This window comes from Rhododendron vialii, chromosome 9a (assembly GCF_030253575.1).
Source record: "Rhododendron vialii isolate Sample 1 chromosome 9a, ASM3025357v1".
Lineage (NCBI taxonomy): Eukaryota > Viridiplantae > Streptophyta > Magnoliopsida > Ericales > Ericaceae > Rhododendron > Rhododendron vialii.
Window position 1 is genome coordinate 37,918,912 of NC_080565.1, and position 27,823 is coordinate 37,946,734.

The 27,823-nt window shown below is 39.1% G+C and overlaps 4 protein-coding genes across 4 annotated transcripts; 2 read left to right on the plus strand and 2 right to left on the minus strand.

Annotated features, from left to right (window-relative positions):
- Positions 1–851: 851 nt before the first annotated feature.
- LOC131300020 (oleosin 1-like) lies at positions 852–2,435 on the minus strand. The gene is made up of 2 exons (XM_058325648.1): positions 2,140–2,435; positions 852–1,114 (listed from the first exon to the last, which is right to left on the minus strand). The coding sequence occupies exons 1-2, from the start codon at positions 2,430–2,432 to the stop codon at positions 988–990; spliced, it is 420 nt and encodes a 139-aa protein (XP_058181631.1). The 5' UTR covers positions 2,433–2,435; the 3' UTR covers positions 852–987.
- Positions 2,436–4,609: 2,174 nt separating this feature from the next.
- On the plus strand, positions 4,610–10,363 carry LOC131300018 (uncharacterized). Its single transcript, XM_058325646.1, has 3 exons — positions 4,610–4,740; positions 6,580–7,886; positions 9,833–10,363. The coding sequence occupies exons 2-3, from the start codon at positions 6,697–6,699 to the stop codon at positions 9,948–9,950; spliced, it is 1,308 nt and encodes a 435-aa protein (XP_058181629.1). The 5' UTR covers positions 4,610–4,740; positions 6,580–6,696; the 3' UTR covers positions 9,951–10,363.
- A 2,039-nt stretch (positions 10,364–12,402) lies between these two features.
- On the minus strand, positions 12,403–13,463 carry LOC131300019 (ethylene-responsive transcription factor 2-like). The gene has a single exon (XM_058325647.1). The coding sequence runs from the start codon at positions 13,305–13,307 to the stop codon at positions 12,564–12,566; it is 744 nt and encodes a 247-aa protein (XP_058181630.1). The 5' UTR covers positions 13,308–13,463; the 3' UTR covers positions 12,403–12,563.
- An 11,784-nt stretch (positions 13,464–25,247) lies between these two features.
- On the plus strand, positions 25,248–26,600 carry LOC131300021 (ethylene-responsive transcription factor ERF105-like). The gene has a single exon (XM_058325649.1). It carries the CDS (start codon positions 25,491–25,493, stop codon positions 26,382–26,384), a length of 894 nt encoding a protein of 297 aa, XP_058181632.1. The 5' UTR covers positions 25,248–25,490; the 3' UTR covers positions 26,385–26,600.
- Positions 26,601–27,823: the final 1,223 nt, after the last annotated feature.

A 27,823-nucleotide genomic window follows, 5' to 3' on the forward strand; every position in this document is an offset into this window, starting at 1 on the left:
GTTTGGTTGTGCTGGTGGTCAAGCTCACCAGGGCCGGCCTGGGGCTTTACAGGCGAGTGCTAGACAACTGGGGGCCGGCCTGTGGCGTGTACACTTTGTTTGGTTGTGCTGGTGGTCAAGCTCACCAGGGCCAGCCTGGGGCTTTACAGGCGAGTGCTAGACAACTGGGGGCCGGCCTGGGGCTTGCTAGACAACTGGGGGCCGGCCTGGGGCTTTACACGCGAGTGCTAGACAACCGGGGCCGGCCCTGGGGCTTTGCTAGTGCTAGACAATCTTTTATGCCAGAACAATTCTAGTGCTAGACAATCTTTTATGCCAGAACAATTCTAGTGCTAGACAATCTTTTATGCCAGAACAATTTATCCTGATCATTTCAATAAGTTTTGTTTAGACTTCGGTGCTAGTAACGCCTAGCATCAGGTGATTTTCTCCTCCCAAAAAACGCTGACAAAAAATATATAACTCTCACGAGGATGAACCAGAGTTTACACCCCTTTTAAACTCCCCTTTCACAATGAAAGTTCAGGCCCGTAAAATCCACTTTTTGTAAGTAGGGACCGCCGTGGTCTGGGATCCAAATGGTCCCCCATTTCTTCTTTGCAACTAACGTATGCTTGCATGTCTCCTCAAACTTCACATCAAAGATCTGAATTATCCATTACTACTTTCATAACAAAATTTGTAGAATAAAGTTTTAATTAACTACTCCTATAAATTTAGTCATGGTTTCGTAAAATAAAGTTATGTAGCCGTATAAATTTAGTTTATGCAAGGTCACTATATTAATTTATAGGAAAAACAGATATTTTAAGGTGAATACATTACAAATCACGCACTCAAGTCAAAACAAAACGCCTTCAACATTTCTCCACAAACCAACTTATTCAGAACATCCCAAAAGTTTAACAGAAACCCCAAAAAACGAAGGAAAAAACAAACAAACGAACGAACAGAGACGGAGAGCAATGGTATCGGCAGTTAAGAACCCTATGAGCCGGTCTGCTGCTGCCCGAATTGCTCTGTCCTGTCCTTCATTTCCCTAGCCTTACCTGCCAGCTTTGAGCGCGCTTGTTCCAGCTGCTCTGCCCCCGGCGGTTTCTGTCCGGTCATGTACCTTCACAAAAGGGAGCCAAGTTCTAACTGTAATGCTTCCATAGTCATGATGTCGATTCATGCTTGTGGCAGTTGGACCATAGTGTCAATTAAAATGATTGAATTTGAATAGGGTAAGGCTCCGTTTGGCTAAATAAGTCGACTGACTTTTTTTTTTTTTTTTTTGTCTTTATTCAGAATAATTTTTTTTTCGTATTTGTTAGTTTTTCGTCAATTTTATGGGATTATTGGATCGTTATAACGGGAGGAATCTAAAACATAAAAAATTATTATCGAAATCCATTTTTTTTAATACCATTTTTTTTAATAAAGACGAAAAAATTGACTAACTTATTTTTGTCTTTATTCAAAAAAATTAGGTTTCGATCGTAATTTTTTACTTTTTAGATTCCTCTTGTCATGAGGATGACATAATCCCAAAAAAATTAACAAAAAACTAACAAATACAAAAAAAAAAATTTGAATAAGAACAAAAAAAATATGTCAGTTGGCTTATTTAGTCGAACGGGACCTAAGGCTTGTTCCTCCAAGAAAAATAAGTACTTAAAAAAAAAAAAGATGCTACAACCACACCCAAATTTACACACCCTCTCACAAAATAGTGTGTGTGGGACCCTTGTGTTTTGTGAGAGGGTGAGTATTTGGGTGTGTAATTTTGGGTGTGGTTGTAGAATTTTTGTAAAAAAAATAAGAACATCAGCGGGATCTAATAAATGAATATAAGAGTAAAAGTTAAGACCCCACTTTAGCTACTGTCCCTCCACCCTTGCATGAAATAAAATCTAATTGAGACGCAAAAGGGTAAAAGAAATGAATATAATCATTCATGGGGAAAATTCCAAAAATAAAATAAAATTTACAAAACATTGCATAAGAAAAACATTTTCCAAAATTTGATGGGGTAAAGATTTCAATTGGTGAGATTAAAAGATGAGGTAAAAAGCCAAGTATTTCAAATAGAAAAAAGGTAAAAAGCGATATAATTTCAAAGTCCAGTGGTGCTAGCTCCACCCATGATTTAAGTACCTATACATCCACATGAACACGGTGAGCCCCGCCGCACCGAATCCGCCGGAAGCCACAAACCCAGTCAGCAAAAGACACACCGTAATAGCCGCGGGGACCAGAACCGGACTGAATATGACCAGCAGAGGGGTGGCCAGAGCCAGCGCCACCACCGTTCCGGCCGATGTCAGGCCGGAGAGCACCAGTAGGGACCCTCCGGCGGTGACCGCCGTCGCCGCCTTGACCACCTGGTGGGACCGGGGCTGGCCCAGCTGCGACTGCTGCCTCTGCTGCTGCTGGAAATGCTCGGCCATCTTCTCTGATGAAGATGAATGGATCGATCGGACGGTGGGAAATTAATCAGGGGACCGATACTTGATCGGAATGTGGTGATATGTGTGAGAGAGAGTGGAGATTTGGAAAGGGTGGTGTCTGGATATATCATATATAGGTGGGGAGAGGGCGGGAGAGCGGTGGCACGTGTTGACGGGGGCTTGTCACGTGTTCATTCGGCTGTCATGCATGCGGTTGCATGCAGTGGAGAGTGGGTTCGGTTTTGAGACACGTTTGGTTTGTCCGATCCGGAGCTGTTGAGAGAGAGAGAGAGAGAGAGAGAGAGAGAGAGAGAGAGAGACTGTGTTTAGAAAGAGTTGAGGGTCGAGAGCACTCAGAGCAGAGCAAGTGTCTGTGCGATTAAAGAGTCCAGAAACTGGGTTTGAAACTGATGTGTAAAGTGTAATTACAGTTTACTGTGTGCATATTTTTTTTTAATAATCGGATATTCTAATTAATTTACGTAAATTTTGATTAGCTCCAATTCTAGAATTAACGACAAAATAAAACTTTAATAATTTCAAAGGTCTACCTTGAGGATGAGAGTCGAATATATGGAGTGCAATTTATTATAACACGGTATGGTTCATAATGCAACACACAATTTTCTTGTTCGATGATCGTATCATGTGAAAATAATAGCATCAAATATTTCTCTCCTCTTCAAAGGAAGCGTGGTAGGGTGATGTTTAATGGAAACTGCTACCAGATTCTTGTTGATATACAGTTTTTCAAAAAAAAAAAAAAAAGATTCTCATTGATATTATTAAATGCTACTACTAGTGTGAGCTAATATCGGCCTAATATGGGCCAGGCCCATAACTAACAAGTCCATAGATTGCCGACTATATGTGTTGGGCCAGGCAGGGGTGGTTTTCCATGATGGCTGTCTTGGCCAACCCGTCAGTATCTGATGTGTTACCCGTTCCAAGTGGATCGGATATTCAGTGATTTTCTGTGGATCGGGGTGGATATGAATTTTTTATAAAAAAAAATTGGGGATTGGATTGGATTTGGGGATAAGTCTGTTCCCGACCTGATTCAACCCGAATCCGTTTTCTGATCCGTTCCCGAATACTCGTTCATTTTAGGGTTTTCACTGTCTAATTCACAAAACCCACCCCACCCAGAGTGACTTCACTCCTCTAAGTCCTCTCCCAGTCTCACCCTAGTCGAGTGTCGACCCACGACCAAGGTAATCTTTCAGGGCCGACCCAAGGGTTTTTAGTGCTCAAGGCTTAATAGAAAAGTGTGCCTTTAAATAGTTAATACTTAACAAATTTTACAATAATAATCACAATACGAGAAAGTCAAACCAATATAAAGTTTTACTAATTATTATATAACAACACAAACCCAAGTAGTAAAAATATTTTATTCTATTAGGCTAACTTATTACCTCTAATTGGACATTTTTTTTATTGGACTTAAAAAGAGTCATACTTAAATCCAAGTAGTAAAAATATTAAAGTAACCCTAAAGTTTTGGATTTTTTGGATGCCCAAGGCCCAAGCCTCTTGGGTCTTGTGCTTGAGCTGGCCCTAAATATCTCTCTCTCTCATACTATTCTATTATGAGTAATTATTCAATATTCTCGAAGTATATAAACAGTATATTTCCTCCTAGGGGTGTACACGGGTCGGGGTCGGCTCCAAACCCGACCCAACATGTTGGGCATCAAAAAAAATTTTTTTTTTTGGGCCCGAACCCGAACCAAACAAGTGGGAATAACCGTCCACGTGCCCGATTTTTTTGGTTGGGTCGGATCGGATCCGACCAAAACCGAAGTAATCTATGTGAATTGGTCGGTTTTAGTCGGGTCGGGTAAGAAACACAGCACCCGAACCGTGAACCGAAAACTAATTTTTTTACAAAAAATGAACCCGTACCCGACCGAACCACATGTTCGGCCCCGCCCGAGACCCTTTGGGTCGGGTCGGGTTACGGGTTTTTTGCACATCCCTACTCCCTCCTATCACAAAACATGTGGGTCCTACATGTGTTCCCTGTGTATGCCCCACATGTTATGTGAGATAAGAGCGTATACTATTTATATACCCCGGGAGTATTGAATAATTTTTGTTCGATTACTGGGTCAGTAGAATATTTAGAAGTTTTGGGGGTAAATAACTAATACCGAGATATTGTAGGGTGAAATTTGTGAAACTAATAAGAACGTATATACCTGCGAGCCCTAAATCACAAATCTGATCAGAATCAGAACCACCCCCAAAAATCTTGAGCTTCCTCAACGATTGGCGCCTCCGGCGACGACAGGAACAGGAACAGGTACATCTCCCTCTCTCTCTCTCTCGGAAGCGGGGGACCTGTAGTGAGTATCCTGTTTCTGATTGTTTTTGAATGGGGAAAATGATGCTTTAACGGGATATAGTTGGGACCAGTGGATAAAAGTAACAAACACTTGGAGTTCCTTATTTCTATACTTTGTTTGGGGGAGCCAGACGCGGTGGCTTTCTGGGTTTCTGCCTAGGGCCGTCCCCGGGTGGCAGCGAGGGTTCCGGTGGAAAGAAAGGGTGGTGTAAGGGCTGGTACTTCCGGTGGAGCGGAGCCCGTCGGTGGATAATTTGTAATTTTCCTGTGATTGGTAGATTGGGAATGAGAGAAGACAGATTTTTCTCTTAATTTGTTCACTACTGGTTTGTTTCTTTCTTTACTAGAGGGATGGCAAACACTATTTGTTTGTGCATTTTTAGGATGGTTGGGGATGTTAGGGATGACAATTTGTACCAAACCGATGGGTACCCGAACCGTAACCAAAATCTTTTAGTGCAATAGGAAGGAGGAAAATGTTCACTCTACTTCTCTTAAGTAGAGGGTGAACAAAATCAACTCGAAAATTTTCCCCGAACCATAACTGAAATTTTCCCCGCGGATTCGGCCGTTTGGGTATGGTTGAGGGTAAGAAATAACCGTTCGGGTGTTCGGTTCGGTTATGGTTTGTCTGCCACCTGAACTGTTCCCCAAACCGAACCGAAATTATGAATATATATATTATATAACAGATTAGGGTTTCACCTTACTCATTCTTTCCATCATCAGTCATCAGCCACGCCTCAAAATCCAACTACCCAAGCCCTCCTCCGTGCGGGAAGATTGCCCACTAATGCAACCCTAGCATCTTCTCGACTTCTCCGTCCGAGTCTCCGATGTCGTTTGTTCTCTCCTTTGCTGTTGATCATCACTACAACGTCCAGCCGTCGTCAATCTCCATCTCTAATCACCCATTTTGCCGTTGACTCCCTTTTCTCCGATCGACTTCGCCGTCGTTCTCCCTCTGCTAAAGTCTGTGTGTTTGTGTGTTAAGGTTTCTACTCTTTGTCCCCCCACTGTGTACATATATATGTATGTATCGATAATTGCGTTATGTAGATATTTTTGTTTTGACTGAAAGTAAAGTGATCGGCCATTTTTTTTGTGAAGAATCCATTGATGTTCTTTGTTTGTCTGTTTTTTTTTTTTTTTCTTTTTCTTTCTCATTTTGATCTACCATTTTTTGGTTAAAGAACCCATTGATTTGCATTTCTTTCTTATTTCTCAACTCCATTAGATTTCAACTACGGGTACTCATTCGGTTCGGGGAATACCCGAACCCCGTTTGTTTCGGTTATGGGAGAACTCTTCTCTCCCCCCGTTCGGTTGTCGCGGCGGATTCGGATAGGGTAATGGTTTCGGGTATCGGGTACGGATATTACAATATCTGCCCCGATTGCCATCCTAGTGGATGTTTCGAGAAGGTGGTTCTAAATCGATGACTATTTTGCCCATAACCGTTATTAATAGCACAGTAAAAGTAGTTGTAGAAACTTAATTTTTGGAGGGACAATTGTGGGACGGAACTTCAAAATTGCTCCCGCCAAAAAGGACTTCTTCCTTTGTATATTAGTCATTAGAATAGATTTTCTCCCTGTTGTGTAGCTATTTATATGTCCTGTATAGAATTGTCACTATCTAGTATTGTTGCCAATATTTTGCGCTGGTTGGTTAATTTGACTGCCTAATTGGTTTTACATCTGTATCTCCATTCTACAGTCATACAAGATAGATGTGGTTCCAATATGAGTGTTCTTTTTACTTTCCACATAACACAAATTTTTTTTTTTGGTCCAGGATTTGTGGGCTGATTCAGCTGCTGGTTTGTTGGTGACAGAATTCTGTTCACAGGCAGAGACTAGATTGTTTCTTTTCCTTTTCTTTTTTCTCAGTGCCCGTGTATCTTTCGCAAGAATGTCTGTGACGGCAGGTGTTAGTGATACTATTATCGCCATCAGGGATAAGCTTAGGGGTAAAATTGGGCAAACAAAAGTAAAAAGGTATTGGCCTGGTAAAGCTCCTGAATGGGCGGATGATGCCGATGAAGATGGTGATATTAGGATGGCTAGGGCAGTTGCCCTAGAGAAAGCCTTCCCCATTCAAGAAGATTCTGACATTGTGAGACGTGATGATCCTAGGCTTCGTCGTTTGGCTGAGAGTAGGATAGATAATCGTGAAGAAATAAGAGCGGATCATAGGCGAATTCGACAAGCTGAGATTGTTTCGACGATAGAAGAGGAAAACAGAAGGCAAGAAGGATTAGATTTAGAGGAAGAAGATGAAGATGCTATGGAGGAAAAGAGGCGGAGACTGAGGGAGAAGTTGCTTCAGAGGCAACAGGAAGAAGCTGCACTTCTTCCCGAAGAAGAAGAAGAGGAGGAAGTAGAGGATGAAGAGGAAGAGGAGTCAGAATATGAGACGGATTCTGAGGATGAACTAACAGGTCCCGCGTTGGTGAAGCCCGTCTTTGTTCCAAAGTCTGAAAGGGACACCATAGCGGAACGTGAGAGGGTTGAGGCTGAAGAAAGAGCCCTCGAGGAATTATTGAAGAAGCGATTGCAGGAGAGAAAGGTGGAGACGAAGCAAATAGTGGTTGAAGAGATTCGGAAGGACCAAGAAATTCAGAAGAATTTGGAACTTGAGGCTGATACTGGAGATGTGGATACAGACGATGAACTAAATGAGGCCGAGGAATATGAAGCTTGGAAGGCTAGAGAGATTGCAAGGATAAAGAGAGATAGGGAGGATAGAGATGCAATGTTGAAGGAGAAGGAAGAGATTGAGAGGGTGAGAAACATGACTGAGGAAGAGAGGAGGGAATGGGAGAGGAAGAATCCCAAACCCGCTGCCCAACCCAAGCAGAAGTGGAGGTTCATGCAGAAATACTACCACAAAGGTGCTTTCTTTCAATCGGATGCCGATGATCATGCTGCAACTGTCGGATCGGAAGCGATATTCAGACGTGATTTCTCTGCTCCAACTGGAGAAGACAAGATGGACAAGACCATATTGCCAAAGGTCATGCAGGTCAAGCACTTTGGTCGTAGTGGGAGGACAAAATGGACCCACCTTGTCAATGAGGACACAACTGACTGGAACAACCCGTAAGTGCAATATTTCTGTTACTATTTTCTTTTTTCCTTTTCCTTTCTCCATCTAGTGTGGTAGTTTCTAATCATCTCCTTATTTTGAAATAATCAACTGCTGGCTACTGGCATAGAATATTTTCACTATTTTTTTTAGTAAATTGGCTGGTCATAGGATGGTTAAGTTGGCTCCTTCTTCTTAGGAACTGCATTTTTGTCTCCTGATTGGGGGCTTTGAGGCACCCCAAAGATGGTTGCAATAGGAGAATAAGGGTTTTGTGATTCAGACTGTTTCTTGATCTTAGAAGGATGGGACATGTCTACAAACATCCATGTAAGACCAAAATCAGTTGGCATTGTTAAGAACACCAGATGATAGCTCTGTAGAAATTATGCCCAGTGGTTTTACTTATGCATATTTCTAGCTATTTTGAATGTGTATATATATACACACACAGAGATGTACTCAGATGGCAAAAGTGCAAAAGAAAAAAAAAGAGGTACTGTCTGCATGCTGGATCCGATCTGAACCAGCTTTTATTAACTTGGAATTGCTAGCCTAAATACTAGAGAACCTGGAGTTTAGCATGCCTTGTAGTGGGCTGCCTTTACTAGGCAAGTTGTAAGTGCCATATGAGAGACTAGAGATTGCTGAGTCAACTCATGTCAACTCGCCATGTCAGAAGATTTCAATAAAATGGTCCTAAAAGAAGGGCAACTTGTAGTGTGCTCTGGGTCTCCAATTTAAATTTCTTTATTGGCCGTTCTTCAATCAGGTCACCTTGCTTCTGCTCCATGTATTCAAGATTTTTTAGTTGCCTAACGGATTCTCATGTGGGATATGTTTAGGCATTTTTTTTTTGCTGTGAACTGATCAAGTATTGTTGCCGTGGCATGCAACTTAAAAGTTTGTCTAGGTCGTTAAAAGATTCTAGGTCAGTCTGCTTTCTGCACTGGCCTTGTCTTCTTTGTCATGGCAACTTTGGTTACTGCTGTAATAGTACAAGTGCCATCAGCAATATGGCTTCTTGTTATAATAAGTAGTTGACATTGCTTGAGCATCCATTGCAGAACTTTCTGTTTAGTGTGGCAAGCAGCGAGCTTATCTAAGTTCGAGCTTCAGCCTCAGTTGAGCAGACGAGCTTATGTAAGTTCGAACTTCAGCCTCAGTTGAACAGACAACCCTGCACTGCACAACAATGATGACTCTGGATTGTTGAAATTTTGGAAAATGATTTTGGCACTCGCTGCACTCCATTTTTTATGATGGCATTTCAAAATTTGTCTTTTAGTGTGCCTGCTATGCATATTTTTTACACTAAAAGACAAGTTTTGAAGTGCCATCATAAAAAAGTGGAGTTCCAAAATCATCAACCGTGTTACCAGGATACTGTATGGTAACATTATTAAGTGGACTTCAGTCCAAGTCTATCTGCTGATGTTCATAGTTTCGTTTTGAAGGCAGGCAATATTGTCGGAAAATTATAGTTAAGAAATGAACTTCTGAAGAGAAGTGATGAGTACCTGATTCAAACTCGCAGATGGATTACTTTATATATTTTTGTTCCTGATCAAACAATACGAAAAATATAAGTGGACATTGGCTTGGTGCACTTGTATTTCGTTTTCAATGAACATGCCTGTTCTATAGATAACTTCTTGTAATCTCTGTAGTCATGGAAAATAGATAAGTTGTGTGATTATTCAATGAACATGCCTGTTCTATAGATAACTTCTTGTAAACTCTGTAGTCATGGAAAATAGATAAGTTGTGTGATTATTAGGCAGAACATATCGTGGCTGTTTTGAATTGGTTATTTAATTTATTTTCATTTAGCTATTCTAAATGCTAACGTAGTGTTGATATCCAAATTATGTTTGTTGTGCACTAAAATTTGGATTTGCGGCGTCGCAATTACTATATTTCGCACAAATGTCATAATTATTGCTCTTTCGTGTTACAGATGGACATACAATGATCCTCTTCGGGCAAAGTACAATGCAAAAATGGCAGGAATGAATGCTCCTATTGCAAAACCCAAAGGCAGCAAGAAGCTCAAGGATTGGGAGTCTGCCAAGTAGCCGTAGAAATCTGTATCTTTACTTCACTTCGGTTTGTAGTTCGATTTCTCATCTGTTGGCTTTTAATTTGTTAAAGCCTAATTTGCGAAGTAGTAGTATTATTCGGTCAAGGGAATGCAGAACTTGTTTTGTACTAAACATCTATAGGATAGCTCTTGCACAGATCCTGTCTGGCATCTTTTCAATCTTCTCTCCGGCCGTCTTATACAAGTTTGAGGACTAGTGAAACCTGCAGAGTTCTTCCTGCATCTCCTGGATTAGTTATGGTTCCATCATTTCAAGCTGAGTTGTAGATTACTGTTGGCACGTTTGGAAGATGAATATGAAATCGGTATGTGGTATTTGCTCAAAGACTTGGATTTTAAGAAGGTGGATATGATTCAATATGCCACTCTTGTGATTTTGGATGGAAACTGTATTGGTTCTTGAGAAAACTCTGACCGCGGTCTCGGCTGCTGCGGACTAACATCAAAATTGGTGATTGAAACTCGACTCTTCTCGGGGTATATATCATTCATTCACACACGTGACACAACTTTGTTCATTTTCGGGGTATCTTTCCTTCCGTGTTTCCATTTATACCGTCTCAATGAATTCGTAATAGAAACGCGGCCTGACTCAATCTCAAAAGGCAGCTAGTACTTCTCATCGTCCGATATGGATCCACATTTGGACCACAATCTGGAAGGCCCAGCTCTGCCCTAAGACCTAACCCCATGTCAAACTCCAACAGTTGAGCTTGGACCCCATTGCTCAAGAATGTGATAAATGATAATGCTATGAAACAACCGAGAGAGAGAGAGAGAGAGAGAGAGAGAGAGAGAGAGAGAGAGAGAGAGTGTGTCATTAGCACTGAGCTGGTGTTTTGTGGACAAATATTACTTGGAATTTGACTACCGAATTTTTCTTTAAATGGTCTATGATAAATCTGATGATGTAAATCATGCTAAATTTCTTCTCCAACCTCTTCATCCCTTTTGTCACTTTTTTTTTTTTTAATGATTCCTGCTTTTGAGAGAAATCTACATTCCTTTTGTCACTTTTTTATCTTTTGCTAATTTTTCCACGCACAAACAGTAAGTACCCACTATAATTACTCCATATCTTATCCCTATAGGCTAATCTTCTGATTATGTGTTACACGTTCGTTTCTTTGACCCCACAGAAGAAACATAAGCTAACCTAAATTAAGTGGTGAGGAATGGAACCCCATAATAAGAACCGAACCTAAGTCTTCTACCCGATAAAGGGAAGCATTACCACTTGACTATCTCTTCCCATTATTGTCAATTATTGAGTTTGTTTCGTGTATTGGGACTATATTTTACTCCCTTCTTTGGTAATTGGTTAGCGCTTAGTTCCAAATTGTTGCTCTTATTTCAGGAATTCAATTTTTTATGTACAATATACATAATTTGTACCCAAAAAAGGAAATAAGTGCCAACTTTTATTTTAAATTGGCCCTTTATTTCGGGACAGCCGAAAAAAAAAGGAGCGATAATTGGTTTTGTCATTTGAATTCTTGCATGATTGATGTAAATTGACAAACAAAGGTTGATTTGCACAAACTACCCATCAAAGTTGTGAAATTTTTTGTCATTCAAACAATTGCTCAGGAGAGAGGGATGAGTGTTTACGGGAATCGAACTCTATCTATAGGATAGAGTAGATAAGAATTAACGAATAGCGGGAAAAAAAAATTGCTCATTTGAGCACCTCCAATCGGAGGCATTAAATCTAATATCGCACATGGAGCAGCAATTTTTTGAGGCTGAAAAAATGCTCCAAGTTTTCTTCCAACCGAGGAGACAAATACAAATGAAATTTGGCATCTCTTGTCCAGGCTACTTAATAGAAACCTACATTGCATCTCCAAGGGAGATAACAAAATGAGAACTAAGCTACATTTGATGAGCCATGTCAGCAAAAAGAATTTCAAGGTAGGTAGCAAACTCGCTACACCATTTGGATGTAGCTCTCTCACTCTTTAAGACGAAAGAGAGAGAAATAACTATTCAAATTGACACAACATCAAACACAATAAACATAACAATGATGATTGGTGAATTAATTGACAAAAGAGTCCCTTGGAGTGGACTAGGTATAAATAGCTCTTCAATTTGCAACATGCGTCACCAAAGCTAAATTAAGTGTAGAAATGGCTGTTAAGAACTGCCACATCGTTACAAATGTCAAAATTATTTTTGTTTGTGCCAAAATTATAATGCATAAAATCTTTGAACCATGTGCAAGGTACAAAACCACACTAGAATTTTAACACAAAGAAAAACGATTTTTACATTATCATTTTCCTAATTTTAAAGAGGGATTGTTCTCTTTCATTTTAAGGCTTTTGGGGTGTCTTTGTTGGGGGACCATGGGAGTTCCACTTGCCATATAAAATACAAATCTTGAAACCATGTTTGGAAAGGAAAAATTTTGTGGATGCCAATTTGCCTGAAAAAAAACACATTTACTACTTTGCATTCAAATTTTCTTTCCCTTTTTGGACCTTAACTTTGTATTAAAATTACACAATACCAATTACCAAACAAGACCTATATCTAAGCCCAATTCTACCACACAAAACTCACCAGCCAAACAAAAAAAAACCTAACTAACCAACAGCCGCTCGCCAACTGGCAATTGTCCCATTTGGCACCCAACTTGTAAAACACTTGATTGGCTCTCCATTTCCAACTCGGCTTGCTCAGCCGCTAACCCCTTCCTCCTCCTTTTCGGCGAGCCACTCTCCGAAGCCGAAGAACCCGACACAGACGGCTCCGGCGACCTCCTCTTAGCCGTTATCCTCACCGGCTCAGGCTCGTTGGAGCCGATTCGGTGAGGGAAATTCAACAATGCCCTCGAGCCACGCATCCTGTAAGCCGCTCTATCATAAGCCAATGCGGCTTCCTCAGCAGTCTCGTAAGTCCCAAGCCAAACCCTCGCGCCGTTCTTAGCCGGATCCCTAATCTCGGCCGCGAATTTTCCCCACGGCCGTTGCCTCACTCCCCTAAAATGCTTCCCCTTAGGTCGCACCACCTCCGGCTCCGCCTTCAACGGCGGTGCCACCAATTGGGTCCTCGCCGTAGCCGTAGGTGGCTCCATGTCATATATTGGCTCTGGTTTAACGTCCGTCACCGTTAAATTGGACGGCGTCCAGCCAATACTAACGGCGTCACGCAAAAACCCGTAAATGACCATGTCTTCAGAGTCGTCCACCTTTAACGGCAAGTCACCCCATGTCTCCGTTAAGCATGGAATGAGGCTGCTGAAGCTTGAACTCCGGCGATACACCGGGAATTCCCCAGAAAAACTCGCCGGAAAGCAAACCGCCGTGTAATCCTGGCCGTTCATGGCAGTACGATTTTGGGTTTTTTTTTTGTGAGGTGGGTTTTGAGTTTTGATTCGGGAGAGAGAGAGAGAGTGAGTTGAAACTTGAAAATGGTAAAGGCACGTTTGGAGGGGATTTTTATAGCGGGAGGAGAGAGAGACAGATTCATGCACCGAATAAACCCGGTGGGGTAGAATTTGCATTATTTAAATTGGTTACGGGGTTCCATGAAAGTTCTTGCTCAGCAAGTGGGAAAGGTTGGGTGCGGTTTAATCAAGCACGTGGCTAAAATATCAGAATTGGTTGCTTGCATCATGTAATGACGTTAGCAATGAACCGGGTTGGCTAAATAGTTTTGGCCTGAAACTGAACCTGTTCGTTTTGGGATTTTGAATTTGAATTTATATATAATAAGTGTAGAGAGAAATAAAGTAATGATTGAAAATATGGGTAATAATTTGAGAGAGATAGAGAGAAAAAATAAGAGTAATGATTGGAGAGAATAGGATATGATTAGAATCCAAAACCCTAATACGAACGGGGTTCAATCCTATGGTCTCAGGTTCATTTCTTCTTGCTAACAACTCTTGAGACAAGCTCACCCCATGCATAAGCATGTGAAACGACTGTGGAATGGACTATAAGTCTATAAGGATTAATCCAATGTGTACACAAATTAACTTAGGACACTCTGCATTACCACGAAAAAAAAATGACGTTAGCAGTGAGCCATTTGCAAGGGTTATTATTTTTGCGCACATTTTTTTAATCACTTATTGATCCCTTGTATTCTTATCATTCACTAGTGCTAATCCGTGCCTACGGCACTACGCATCCCTTTTGAAAGGGGATGACAGTTGTGTGATTTAGGTGAAAATCATAAGCACTTAACCGGGAAGTGGAAGAATGCACTACAGCCTTTGGATCAAATGAATCTCAGCCGTTCCAACAACTTGTCCCCATACCCTGCATACTTCTTCTTGAAAAAATCTAGGTGCGCACAAGATGATTCTAGCACACGATTATCAAACTAAAAATATGTCAACACAACAGTCGCATGTGACGCACGCTATAGAAACAGTCAAAATAATTTAGATGATGATTTTTTCCACATGAAAAAAATAATTAAGCATCACTCGTAATTATCAAAACCAAAATCTAGTCTATGAGTGACTAATTAGTTTTGTCGTTTTCTAACATATTTTAGTCTATGTAGTAGCTTTGTCGTTTTCTAACATATTTTAGTACCACAAGAATAGAGATCTTTATTTATTTATTTATTTATTTATTTAGGAGGACAACCATATAAACTTAGAGTATTATTTACTCCTCCAAAATGATCTAGAAGGATAAAGGTGCACGCGTCTGGGTTTGAACATTCCCAACACAATTAATCAAAATTTCCTAATAATATAGCAATTAATTAAAACGGATGATAGAAATTGAAAGGGATCCATATAATAGAGCACTCTACTGTGTGAAAGCTTCCTTGGAGACATCGTTTGAGAGGTTGATTTGTTTGGATGAATTTTTGAGATTTTTTTAGTTTGGTTTTTGGGCATTAGGCTCCGTTCTTTTAGATTTAACTTAAATTTAACTTAAATTTTGAAAATTTTGTTCTTATTTAATTTTTTTTTTCGAATTTTGCACTATAAAATGGTTATTTTTCGAATTTTACTTTTCCGATTCCTTTCATCGAGACGAATCAATACCCCAAAAAAGTTTGGCGCAAAACTAATAAATACGAAAAAAATTCAAATAAGGACAAACTTTTCAGATTTAAGTTAAGTCTAAAAGAACGGAGCCTAAGTGGAGAGAGAAATTAGGGTATTAATTGGAGATAGAGATAATAAGTGGAGAGAGTGAGAGTGAGAGAGAGAGAGAGAGATAAGAATAATGATTAAAGAGAGAAAAAAGAAATGAAAAAAATAATTAAAAATAAAAATAATTAGTTTTTTTTTTTTTTCAAATTTAGCATCCAAACAAGGCATTAACTCTTCCGTTGGAGTGCTCACTAGCTTGTGAGTTGTGACTCTCAACTTTATTTATAGTGCACGGGTGACATAGTGCCACCACTCACATATTTGGTCGATCACAATCCCAGAAATTTAAGTTTTTTTTTTCTTAACTAATATGTTCGGACCAGTTTATATGTATTTTGACTAATGTTGAGAGACCAATCACACCGTTTACTTGCAGTTTGAGGGGGTCTCAATAAATGCCAGAGAGACCCCGTTCGTTTTGGAATTTTGGAATTGGATTTATAAGTAATGAGTGTAGAGAGAAATCGAGTAATAAATGAAAATATGGGTAATGATTGGAAAGAGATAAAGAGAAAATGAGAGTAATAATTAGAGATAAATAGAATAATGATTAGAATCCAAATTTCAAAATCTCAAAACGAACGAGGCTCATTCCAAACTCGAAATCTTATAAGAATGAGCAAATTTCTATGTTTCAAGGCTTGATCACTAGAACAACCCTTGAGTTTAACTTTTTCTGGCATAGTAACTCATTTTACAAGTACTTTCTATAAATATGAAAGAAGAAATATTGTACTATTGAATTGACTTTTACTATACAATTGGCCTGTCGCCCTCTATTTATACAGGAAAGCTAGAGAGCCTAACTATGAAAGAAAATCGTCTTAATTACTACAATCAAACCACAATCTAAATCAATCATGATATTATTTATTGCATCTATTTATTCTAAACACTTTCTATTATATTGTGCATAAGAATTGGGTGATCAGTTGGTGATATTTGGCTAAATTGATTATTTCGGTAAGTGATTTATTTTCTATGACAATTTCTCCTGGTTTCGTTTTTCCTTGTCATGCATAGCAAGTAGAGTACCAATTAATCTCCCAATAAAGAATAAAAAAAATCAGTATTGAATTATTCAACGTTGCTTTATTTGCAAATCTTCAAACCGTACTAGCAACTTGATCAATAAGAATAAACTAGTAGTAGACAAGTTGTTCATTAGAAATTTGATTGATCAACTTCAATTAATTTATTAATCGGATAGGGCATGTTTGGGGTCTACCATATCGAATTGTCAAATGTTCAACATTTCAGAAAATTGACAATTGATCCATGTGGTCTTCAACTTTGACTAATGTCCCTCCCTTCATTAATTGGTGCTAAACAAAACAAACAAACGAACAAACTGAAGGTATGCCCATAACCTAACCACGAAGCAATGATCGATGCACCTCCAATTTCCCTCGCAAAAAAAAACACAAAAAAAGAGCCCAAATTGACATTAAGGAATGCCGAAAAAAAAATTCACTTCATCCTTTTTCAAAAGTCAAATTTGCCATATATCGATCACCTCCAGAAGGATCGGAAGGTAATCGTAAAGAGAAGAAGGGTGGTTATGTCAAAGTGGCATTCTGGCATTTGGAGCCTGTGATGTAGAACAAAAATGGAGAGTTTTTGTATTTTATTTTTATTGTTTTAGAATAAGATTTTGGTTAGGAATATTTCCGTTTAGGTTAGAATTATTAACTTTCCGTATTCGGTTTAATATTGATTTTTACCTTTATTAGGATTCTTGGTCTACAAGAATTAGGATTTTATTTTAATTAATTAGGAAATATGTTTTATTTAATGCCGCTTGTTTTGGCATGATTTATTATTTCTTTTACAGTAAGATTTTTAGGGTTAGGGTCTTATAAAAAGGGCTGTAACCTATTCAATTATTCAACTTTTAAGCTTTGATCAATAATATTACAGAGATTTTCTCTTTCTTTCTTGTGCACAAGAATTGCTCGTTGCGACGAGTTGTTTATCTCGTTTGGACTAGTACGCTAACTAGTCTCTCGTGAATTTCGCCGCGTCAAGTGGTATCAGAGCAAGGCTTTGCCTGGTTCGATGTCACCAAACAAAGTTGAAGACACACCCATTGACGTTGGTCGTGGGCGTGCTGACCTAAGGAAGATGATGGAGGATACCCGAACACAATTGCAGGATCGAAGCACTCAGTTAGCCGAAATCCGTCAAGATACTCGCACTCAGTTCGCAGAGATCCGTGATTTACTGCATGGGTTGACTCTACAAATTCGCCAAAGGCCAGAAAGGGTTGAGAAGGATCGCGCGTTGAGATTTGCCCATCGCCAACCTCCTAACCAGAATAGGAACCGCGTTGAGGGATTTGCCCGCAACCAACCTATTCACCAAAACGTCTCCGGAGGATATTCTTATTATCACTACGATAGTAGGAATGAATTTGAAGGCAAGTTATTCGAGGGCCATGATGATTATCAGTCGATAAAGCGACATCAGGTATTACAATAAGTTGCCAAAATTTAGTGGTCTTGAATTTTTTGAAGATCGTTTGGATTGGATATTGGACATTGATGATTTTTTGAGTATACGAAAACTCCTTTTGAACAAAGGTGGAGGTTTTTATTATTGAAGCTTACGGGCCCGGCGCTACAATGGTGGTTAAAATTACAATCGTCAAGAGATCGATTGGGCAAGCGTCTAATTCATGCATGGTCGAGAATTAAAAGACTTTTGGTGGAAAGATTTTTGCCCTGGAACTATGAGGAATTACTGAAGGAAAAATATGGGCTAAAGCAACAGAATACAACCATTATTGTCAAAGATGTTGAAGAAGTTGCAAAAGAGGAGGGAGATCGGATTGAACTTGGTGACGAAGAAGAAGCTGACGATGAAGAAGTTGGTGGCAAAGAGGAATGTTTGAGTGCCCCTATGCTAAAACATCGGTTGGATTTAGATGGAGGTGCAACCAATGAGGTAATTGCAAGCAAGGATGAAAATATCGCAACATTGTATCAAGTACGAGAACCAAAGGAAGAGGAAAGTCATAAATCAGGACCTATAATTTCTTGACATGATGATGTCTTCCTTAATATTGAGCCTTGTGAGCCACACGGAAGTATGAGTGGTCCCAATGGTGAATTTGGTACAAGATCTCTAAAATGCTACATCATTCATACATGATGTACCAATTAATTCTGCGATGGATCAACATAAAGAGAAGTTGGAATTTCTGCATGACGTTCAATTTATTGATTTTCTTGGGTTGGAGCAGTTTGAGTTTTCACTCAATTCTCGTATTGTGAAAATTGTCAATCAATTGAAGTGTGCAGAAAAACTATCTTGGCAAGTGTACTTTTATTGGCAGACGAGCGAGAAGTTGAAGTATTCCAAATATTTATTTATTTGGAAAGGCAGATGGCAAGTTTCTAATGAGAACTCGAGGGCGAGTTTTTTTGAAGAAAAGGAGACTGATGTAGGACAAAAATGGAGAGTTTTTGTATTTTATTTTTATTGTTTTAGAATAAGATTTTGGTTAGGAATATTTCCGTTTAGGTTAGAATTATTAACTTTCCGTATTCGGTTTAATTTTGATTTTTACCTTTATTAGGATTCTTGGTCTACAAGAATTAGGATTTTATTTTAATTAATTAGGAAATATGTTTTATTTAATGCCGCTTGTTTTGGCATGATTTATTATTTCTTTTACAGTAAGATTTCTAGGGTTAGGGTCTTATAAAAAGGGCTGTAACCTATTCAATTATTCAACTTTTAAGCTTTGATCAATAATATTACAGAGATTTTCTCTTTCTTTCTTGTGCGCAAGAATTGCTCGTTGCGACGAGTTGTTTATCTCGTTTGGACTAGTACACTAACTAGTCTTTCGTGAATTCCGCTGCGTCAGTCTGGGTGGCAAAATCCTACCATTTTTTTTGGCAAAACGACACTATAAACAAGTCGAAAGTAATGCCTTTTTTAGCACCAACGGATGGATATGCTCGAATAGCCAATTTTTTTTTGAAACTTGTTTTAGATGGATCCTCTTTGGTACTATGACGCACTAGAGGTAATGTTGGGGTAGTGAATTCCATCACACTATCGTATCCATCATTGCCTCTAGTCCATACAGTAGACTTGAGAAGCAAATGAGGTTATTATATTTTCCTCCTTCAAATTACTGTTGTCCACAGCAGATCATAAATCCAAAATGATCAGATAGTGCGAATACATCATATAACAATACGTCGTCCTTGGTATTAAAATTTCATGTAGATTTTATTAAGTTATTTTGAGATAGCTTAATATTGTTCTATAATAATAATAAAATCAAGTGGGTAAGTGAATGTACCCGTGACCACATTAATGGAGATGCCTGTAAGCCAAACTTCGTACTAACTTGATGGCATAACGACCCAATTGCGACTACGAACCTGATGAGAAAGATTGAAAAAATGAAGTAGTAATTCCTATATTCAAGTGAAATCTTGTACATCATTCTGCACTAATATTGTTTTATTACTATAATTTTTACATAAATGGCCTAAGTTTACTTTCCAATGCATTTTCGTAACTCTTGCCACTTGAACCACAAAAAAGCAAAAAGCCATGAATTGCCCAGTTCAGAAATGGGAGATGCTGTTCCAGCTTGGATCTAATCCGAGTTCACTGAAATTTGAATCGTCCGTTGTTCGAATTAAGATCCAAACCGTCGATTATCAAAATGAGTGGCCGGATGGGGCGCTGCCAAGCGGGGTGCTTGATAGTATCTCCGGTCCCCAAGTTGATAGAAGCGACAAATTGGAGAGTCGTACTGAAAAAGAATCGATGAAAGCCAAGTCGGTACGATTTGTATCAAATTTAATTGAGGTCGCAGCTGGAAAGTAAAGGTTTTTAATTTGTTAGAAAAAGAATTGACTGGAAAGTAAAGTTAAGTAGGATTACCAATTAGAGTATAAATTACTATAAAAAAGGAGTCATAAAGTGAAGCTCGAAGTCCTGGATATTGCACGCGCCTTTCGAAGACCAATGATTATTTATTTATTTATTTATTTATTAATGTAGTATTATTTCAATTACTCCATCCGTTTAAAAAAGAATTACAATTTTTAAAATTCGTGTTATTTTTCATATCGTTTATATCTTTCAATCTAGTATAATGTTTTTCATGAGTTTGAAAAACTTTGTATAATACTAGAATTAATCGAGAACTATCAAACAAGATTCATATTGTATATTTTTTGAGATTCATATTAAAAGATATAAGAGTTAAAATTAACACGGATATCAAAAATGGATATCCAATTTGGAATGAAGGGAGTGTTAAAATGTGCTTTAAAATTGCATGCTTTCCACTAGATCGTTGTTCACCTCTTTTTTTTTTTTTTTTCTCTTTTTTTTTTCCCTTCAAAACGGTAGGAGATTACATCAATAGAAATAAGCATGCACCAACGAGGGTTGTCAGAATCCTCCATGAACGACAACGTAAAGAAGATGATGGATGAGAATCATGAGATCGACACGGACCGAGAGACAGATTCATTAGCCTTGACGAGTTAGCAGATTTCTGGGGCAAGGGATTCGCTAGCTGCGCGACCGCAGAGCGGAAGGAGGCGTTCGAGATGTACGACCAGGACAAGACGGATTCATCAACAATCACCACCACCATCATAATCCGCGCCAGCCAATAGGTATGGCTACACAATTAGGAGGCCAATTGTGTCATCAAACCTCTTTGAATGACAGCACAAGATATGAGAATCCATGACTCTTGGCTCAATTGGTTTTCAATTTATTTGGCTCATGTCGGTGGGAGCTGGGGGCTGCTGTCCCCGAATTCGGGACCGGTCTCGCTTCGATGATCGGAAGTGTTCACTTCGTAGAGCTTGTCGAGTACAACAACTGTGCAAAAAATCAGCTTAATTGGATATCATTAAGTGCCTGATCGGAACCTTTTTATCTTGAAAAGAATGGATCCGAAACACTGGATCAAATCCATTGTAACCCATGGACCGAGAGTTATATGGGTTCCGATCAGGCACTTAATGATATCCAATTAAGCTGATTTTTGGCATAGTTGTTCTACTCGACGAACTCTACGAAATGAACGCTTTCGATCATCGGAACGAGACCGGAGTGGGTCCATAAATGGGCACAGCAGCCCCCCGCGTCCTCGGTCATGTTTTTTCCCCCCCGGAGGAAATGGGGATGGATTGGCTTTTGTTGTGGTTCCAGTTGGTTTGCTTTGGGTGTTTTTGATGGTGGTTCACTTGGTAAATTATTTGTAGTTATACTAGTTTTTTAATCATTTCATGGTTAATTATTTATACCGTTTATCATGAAATCTGTTTGTTCGAATCATTTTATGATTAATTATTTTTTTCAATTATTATTTTTTCATCTTTCTCTATCTCTCTCCAATCATTACCCCTATCTTCAATATTATTCTATTTCTCTCTCCACCCACTACTAAAACTAAACTAAACTCCCAATCAAACACAACCAATATATTTTCCTCCTTCAAATCAATTATGTCCACGGCAGAATAAGGATTCCAAAATTCAATTCACATAGTGTAAATTCATCATACTACAACACGTCATCCTTGGTAGTATTAGATTTCATGTGAATTTTATTAGTAAGTTACATATTGAGATACCTTATTTTGTTCTAAAATACATCAAGTGGGTAAGTGCATGTACCCGTGACCACATTGGAGGTGCCTGCAAGCCAAACTTCGTACTAACTTGATGGGATAATTTTTTTTTTGCTAACTTGATGGGATAATTTTAAAGACTAATTGCGGCTACAAATCTGATGAGAAAGATTAAAAAAAAATGAAGTAATTCCTACATTCAAGTGAAATCTTGTGGAGTACACATCATTCTGCAACAATATTTTTTTTAGTATAATTTTTACATAAATGGCCTTAGTTTACTTTCGAATGCATTTTCGTAACTCTTACCACTTGAACCAGAAAAAAGAAAAAAACCATGAATTGCCCAAGTCGAGGAATGGGAGATGCTGCCACAGCTTGGATTTAATCTGAATTCGTTGAAATTTGGATCGTCCGTTGTTCAAATTAAGATCCAAACCGTCGATTATTCACATGAGCGGCTGAAGGGGCCATTGGATATCGCTGCCAGGCGGGGTGCTTGGCAGCATCCCCGGTCCCAAGTTGATAGATGCGACAAATTGGAGAGTCATACTGAAAAAGAATTGATGAAAGCCAAGTCGGTACAATTTGTATCAAATTTAATTTGAGGTCGCAGCTGGAAAGTAAAGGTTTTAATTTGTTAGAAAAAGAATTGACTGGAAAGTAAAGTTAAGTAGGATTACCAATTGGAGTATAAAATTACTAAAAAAGGAGTCACAAAGTCAAGCTCGTTGTCCTGGGTCAATGCACGTGCCTTTTGAAGACCAGGTAATGATTTTTTATTTATTTAGTATTTATTTATTAATGTAGTACTATTTCAATTATTAAGAGTATGTACATAAGAGCAGGCAAACCCACCTTTTTAGTCATTTACCTAACCAAAGCCACCAAAGCAGCTTGCACTAGTTTCAGTAAACATAGAGGTATTTTTCCTTTCAGAAAATGCTCTATAAAACTAGCGAGGTACTATTCACAAGCAAATTATTAAAATATTATTCTTCCTCTCTCTCCTCCCTACCACTACCTCATTCTATCTCTACCCCTCTCGGTCTCTCTTTTTTAGTACTACATTTTATAGAATAAAAAAGTATAATAGAGAGAATTGGTATAGGATTGAAAGAGATTTGAGTAAGTAAAATGAAAAAAGTGAATTATTGAATAGGTAAAATATATTTTGCTAGTATACATGCTCTAATGTGCTTTAAAATTGCATGCTTTCTACTCAATCGTTGTTCACCTCTTCTTCTTTTCTTTTTCTTTTTTTTTCCTTCTTTTAAAATGGTAGGAGATTACATCGATAGAAATAAGCATACATCAACAAGGGTTGTCAATTTCAAATGGAGACAATAACCAAGAGATCTAGATATACTGGCCTTAAAATCCATAATCTCAAAGACTAATATGGCGATCTCTTGATTATCAACCAACAAGAACCTCTTAGACGAAGACAAGCCGGCACCAAGGATAGTCGGCAAACCTTCACGTCCATGGCAGCTAGAGGAAGCATTCCGACAACTGAATCCCTCAACCAACAAATGAAATCCGTACAAAACTCGCACTCATAAAACATTATTAATGGCTATGAGTTCTAGAGAGACCAGAATCTGGCGTAGAAAAACCAAATTGGGAGAGACCCAACCGGAAGAAAATTCACCCGACAGGATGGTTTGAAAGTTCACTTCAAAGGCTTGAAAGTCTACGGACGTTAAATTTACTACTACTACTACTAAAATCTTCCGGCTCTTTCCTTGTCCATTCGATCGACTGTCTAAATCCAATGATCAGTCGGTTGGGTTAATTTGCCATGAGCCTATGTGGGAAGGGAACAACGGCACAGCAGCATCCAACTGGGTCACATATATGGGCTCTACCAGTGCCAGTGTCCGGTATTATCTTTTGTATTTATAACCACAAAAAAAACCCACATGTTAGAGCTAATTTGCGAGCAATTCGATTAATTTTGGGGCATTAGAGTTAACGATCGGACAAACCCTCCAGTAGCCGCAAGGTTTGAAATGTTTGGCCTTTATAAAATTCAAACATGCAATTTTATGGAGGACGACTACTTATTTGTATTGTCATGCTCGTTTGGCCAAACCACTTGGGTTTTTGGTGTTAGCTTTTGTCGTATTCTCTATTTTCTTCCGACCAAGAATACAAAAAAAAAGAAAAGAAAAAAATACACACAGCATGACAGCAGCATTCAACTGGGTGATGTTAGATCCTGAAGCCATTCTTTGCCGTTAACCTGCTTGCCGACATGTCGCAGAGTGAACTGGAAAACAGGAACTTGCTTTTCCACTGTTACCTTCCAGTCAACTTGTCCTACATAGTCTGGGAAGGCAATTCTCCGCCTGAACATGAAGAAAGGAATGAAAAGGGAGGGAAAATTAAAAGAGAAAAACCGGTCGTTTTCGTGAAAAATGATTTATGGAGCCTAGTTCGCGCGCATCTAAAGTGAATTGGAATTTTTTTTTTTTGGTCAATCGGCAAGAGCACACTAGTTCATTGATATAAGTCATACGGCATCTACAAACAAATCAAATACAAACAACCATACAATTGTTATTACTGTTACTGATAACCACCCTAAAGCTAAGATACATAAAAGCCACCGGTCCGAATATGAGACAACTCCGTCGACCTCCACGACTAGAATGGAAACTCCCATTTGGAGCCATTACAAGGTACACAACCATGTCTCTGCGGGAAGCCACCACCCTTTCCACACCGTTAAAAACATGGGCCGGCAAACGTGGATTAGATGTAAAGACAACTGACGCCCCGAGAAGACGAATCTCCATAGCAAAGACAATATTGATAAACCTGTAGATATCAGCCATAACCTGTGGATCGTTTGTCTGTTTACCAGAAAATTAAGTAAGAATATAGTAGCTAACACAATTACGTATACAAATTGACTTGTTTCAAAATACGTGTAAAGTAAAATCAAGAACTTTATATGCAAAAACGGAACGGGCATAATAGTCAATTTTCAAGCCGCAATCCTGTCTTCTTCCTTTATCCTTTTTTGTCTTTATTATTCCGAGTGTTGAAATTTATCAATAATTGATGAAATATTTGTCCTGTTGCTACTCTCATCAGAAATACTTTTATTACAGTAGTACTCCCTCCGTTTCAAATTAGATGTTAATTTTTTATATCCGTGTCAATTTCAACTCCTTATATCTTTCAATATAAATCTCAAAGAATATGCAATATGGATCTTGTTTGATATTTCTCGATTAATTTTATTATATAAAGTTTTCAAACTCATTAAAAACATGATAGATTGAAATATATAAGCGATAAAAAATGACACGAATTTCAAAAATTGTCACTCTTTTTGGGACGAAGAGAGTATTTTTTTAGATAAAAGAAGAAAAACTCTCCATCATCAGAAGTACCCCAGAAGCTGAGCATTTTGGTACCCATCATCCTTCTAGTAATTTTACCAAACGATCCTTCCTCCCTCCCTCCTTCCCTCCCTCTTCGAAAGAAACTTCACCCCTCTTCTCTCTCTCTCTCTCTCTCTCTCTCTCTCTACCCATGATCACTCCAGCCTATTTATAATAAGCAATCTCAATTCCATCTTTCCACTCAAGTTCCCTCCTTCGTGTTTCAAACTACAGAGACCTTCTTCTCACTTCCAAGTTTGTTTTTTAACAACCCGGGTGTCCAGACTAGTTCTAGCTTAAGCACATCTCGACTTCAGAACATAAAATCGAATTTCAAAACAACTCTCTTCCCTCTTCACTCCAATGGACTCCACTGTGGATTTCATACGCCACCACCTCTTTGATGATTCTCCATCTAGCCTTTTCCTCTCTGCTGCATTTTTTGATAATTCAGGTATTCAGATCAGTTTACGTGCACCTGAACTAATCCCATATGACCAATCCCACCTTCCGCCAACTTCTACTGATTCAAACTCGTCCGAAACCCAATTTCCACTAGCTGCTACTTCCGATGATGGTGAATCCGTATCTTCAGATTCGAAGCTCCAATTCACAAATTACTTGAGACCCATCAAAAATGAAACCGACCACTTCGAATTCGAGGCAAACCCAGAAACCATACATCCAACGACGTCGTCGAGGTTAATCGACCGGCGTCCTTTGTTGAACATATCCATTCCACGGGCTGATAACACTCACGGGTCAGGGATCGCTCGGGTCGGGTCAGGGCCAAAACCGGATTCGGGCGATAAGAGACATTACAGGGGAGTGAGGCAGCGGCCGTGGGGGAAGTTCGCAGCGGAGATCCGAGACCCGACCCGGAAGGGGTCCCGGGTCTGGCTGGGGACGTATGAAACGGCCGTGGAGGCGGCCAGGGCGTACGATAGAGCGGCGTTCGAGATGCGGGGGAGAAAGGCTATATTGAATTTCCCCCACGAGATTGGCAAAACGACGGCGGCGTCTGAGCCGTCGGTGGAAACTCGTCGGAAGAGAGGGAGAGAGGGTGGTGGTGAGGAGAGAGAAAGTGGGGGAATGAAGAGGGAGAGGGTGGCGGAATCGGAGAGCACGACGGAGAGTGAGTTCGCCGTTTGCCCGTTGACGCCGTCGAATTGGACGGCGGTTTGGGACACAGCGGATGTGAAGGGTATTTTTGAAGTCCCCCCGTTATCTCCTTATCCTTCCGCTGTGGTTATCTAACTGCGTTTTAGACTCAGAGGTTGTGGCTGGAGCGAGGGTTGGGAGCGGTGCATGTAGCCTTATTGAATTGGAAAACCAAAAAATGGAGAAAGATTGATGTTTTTTTTTTAATCAAAAAAAAAAAAAACTGTATTGAATTTTTGGTTCATTGTAATAAGTTGTGCATTATTTTTGAATTGGTTGATTCATTTGGTCTATTTCAAAGACATTTTCAAACCGCCGTCCATTTACTCAAAGACATTTTCAAATGAACCAATCTCCAACCATCATTAATCCAAAAAAAAAAAAAAAATACGAACTAAAAGAAAAATAAAACAGACAACTTAAAACCTTACACAAATTAAGCCTACAAATTTAAATAACAAGAAAAACATATGCCAACACCAGTGAATTCAATAATTACACAAATTAATTACATACTATTTAAATAGTCATCATTAATTACTCAATTTAAGTGAGGATATTTTGGTAATTGACCTGAGAATGTGGAAAGCCAAAAATGCAAAAAGAACCTCTTGGACTCTTTTGGCTTCTTACCTCTAAACCCAAAATCAGTGAGTCCATTTTTTGGAAATGGGTTCTACAATTAGGTTGTCAAACACCCGAAATAAGATAATGAGATAATAAAAATGCCCCGAAATAGGATAATGAGATAATAAAAATGCAATAACGAACCAAACACCCTCTCTCTCACGTTGCTCATGCCAAACTGCCAAAGTATGATTTGACTCATGCGTGCTAGGTAACGGTCAAATGGCTCAACTAAGCAGAACGCCCTTGCTTTCAACTTTTATTTAATACTAGTGCTATACCGTACCCTACGGTACTACGCATTTCGATTGGAAGGGAATGACAGTTGTGTGATTTAGGTGAAAATCATGGGCACTTAACCAGGAAGTGAGATGATACATTACAGCCTTTGGATCAAATAAATCTAAGCCGTTCCAACAATTTGTCCCCACACCCTTCTGTTTTATAATAGAGATAATAGAGAATAAGTTCTCTCCGGATCAACCGGACAAGGGGCTGTCCGGATAGCTCCGTGTGGGCTCCCTTCGTGCATTTTTTTTAAAAATCTGAACTGTGTATCTTGTAGAGTCTGCAAAATAATGTGTATATGCAAAAAATCAACTTGTCCGGATATTGATAGGTATGTAAAAAATTGAGTTTATACACAGAAAAAATTGACGTTCGTGATCTGTCAACTATTTTTAAAGTTAAAATGTTCACGGTCGTCCATTTTTTCGTGTAAAAACTCAACTTTTGACATACCTATCGATGTTCGGACAAGCTGATTTCTTGCGTAGATACATTATTTTGCGGGCCGTACAAGATGCACGGTGATTTTTCAAAAAAATGCACGAAGGGGGCCCAAATGGGGCTATCCGGAGAACCCCCTTGTCCAGTTGATCCGGAGAGAACTTATTCAAAAAGTCTAA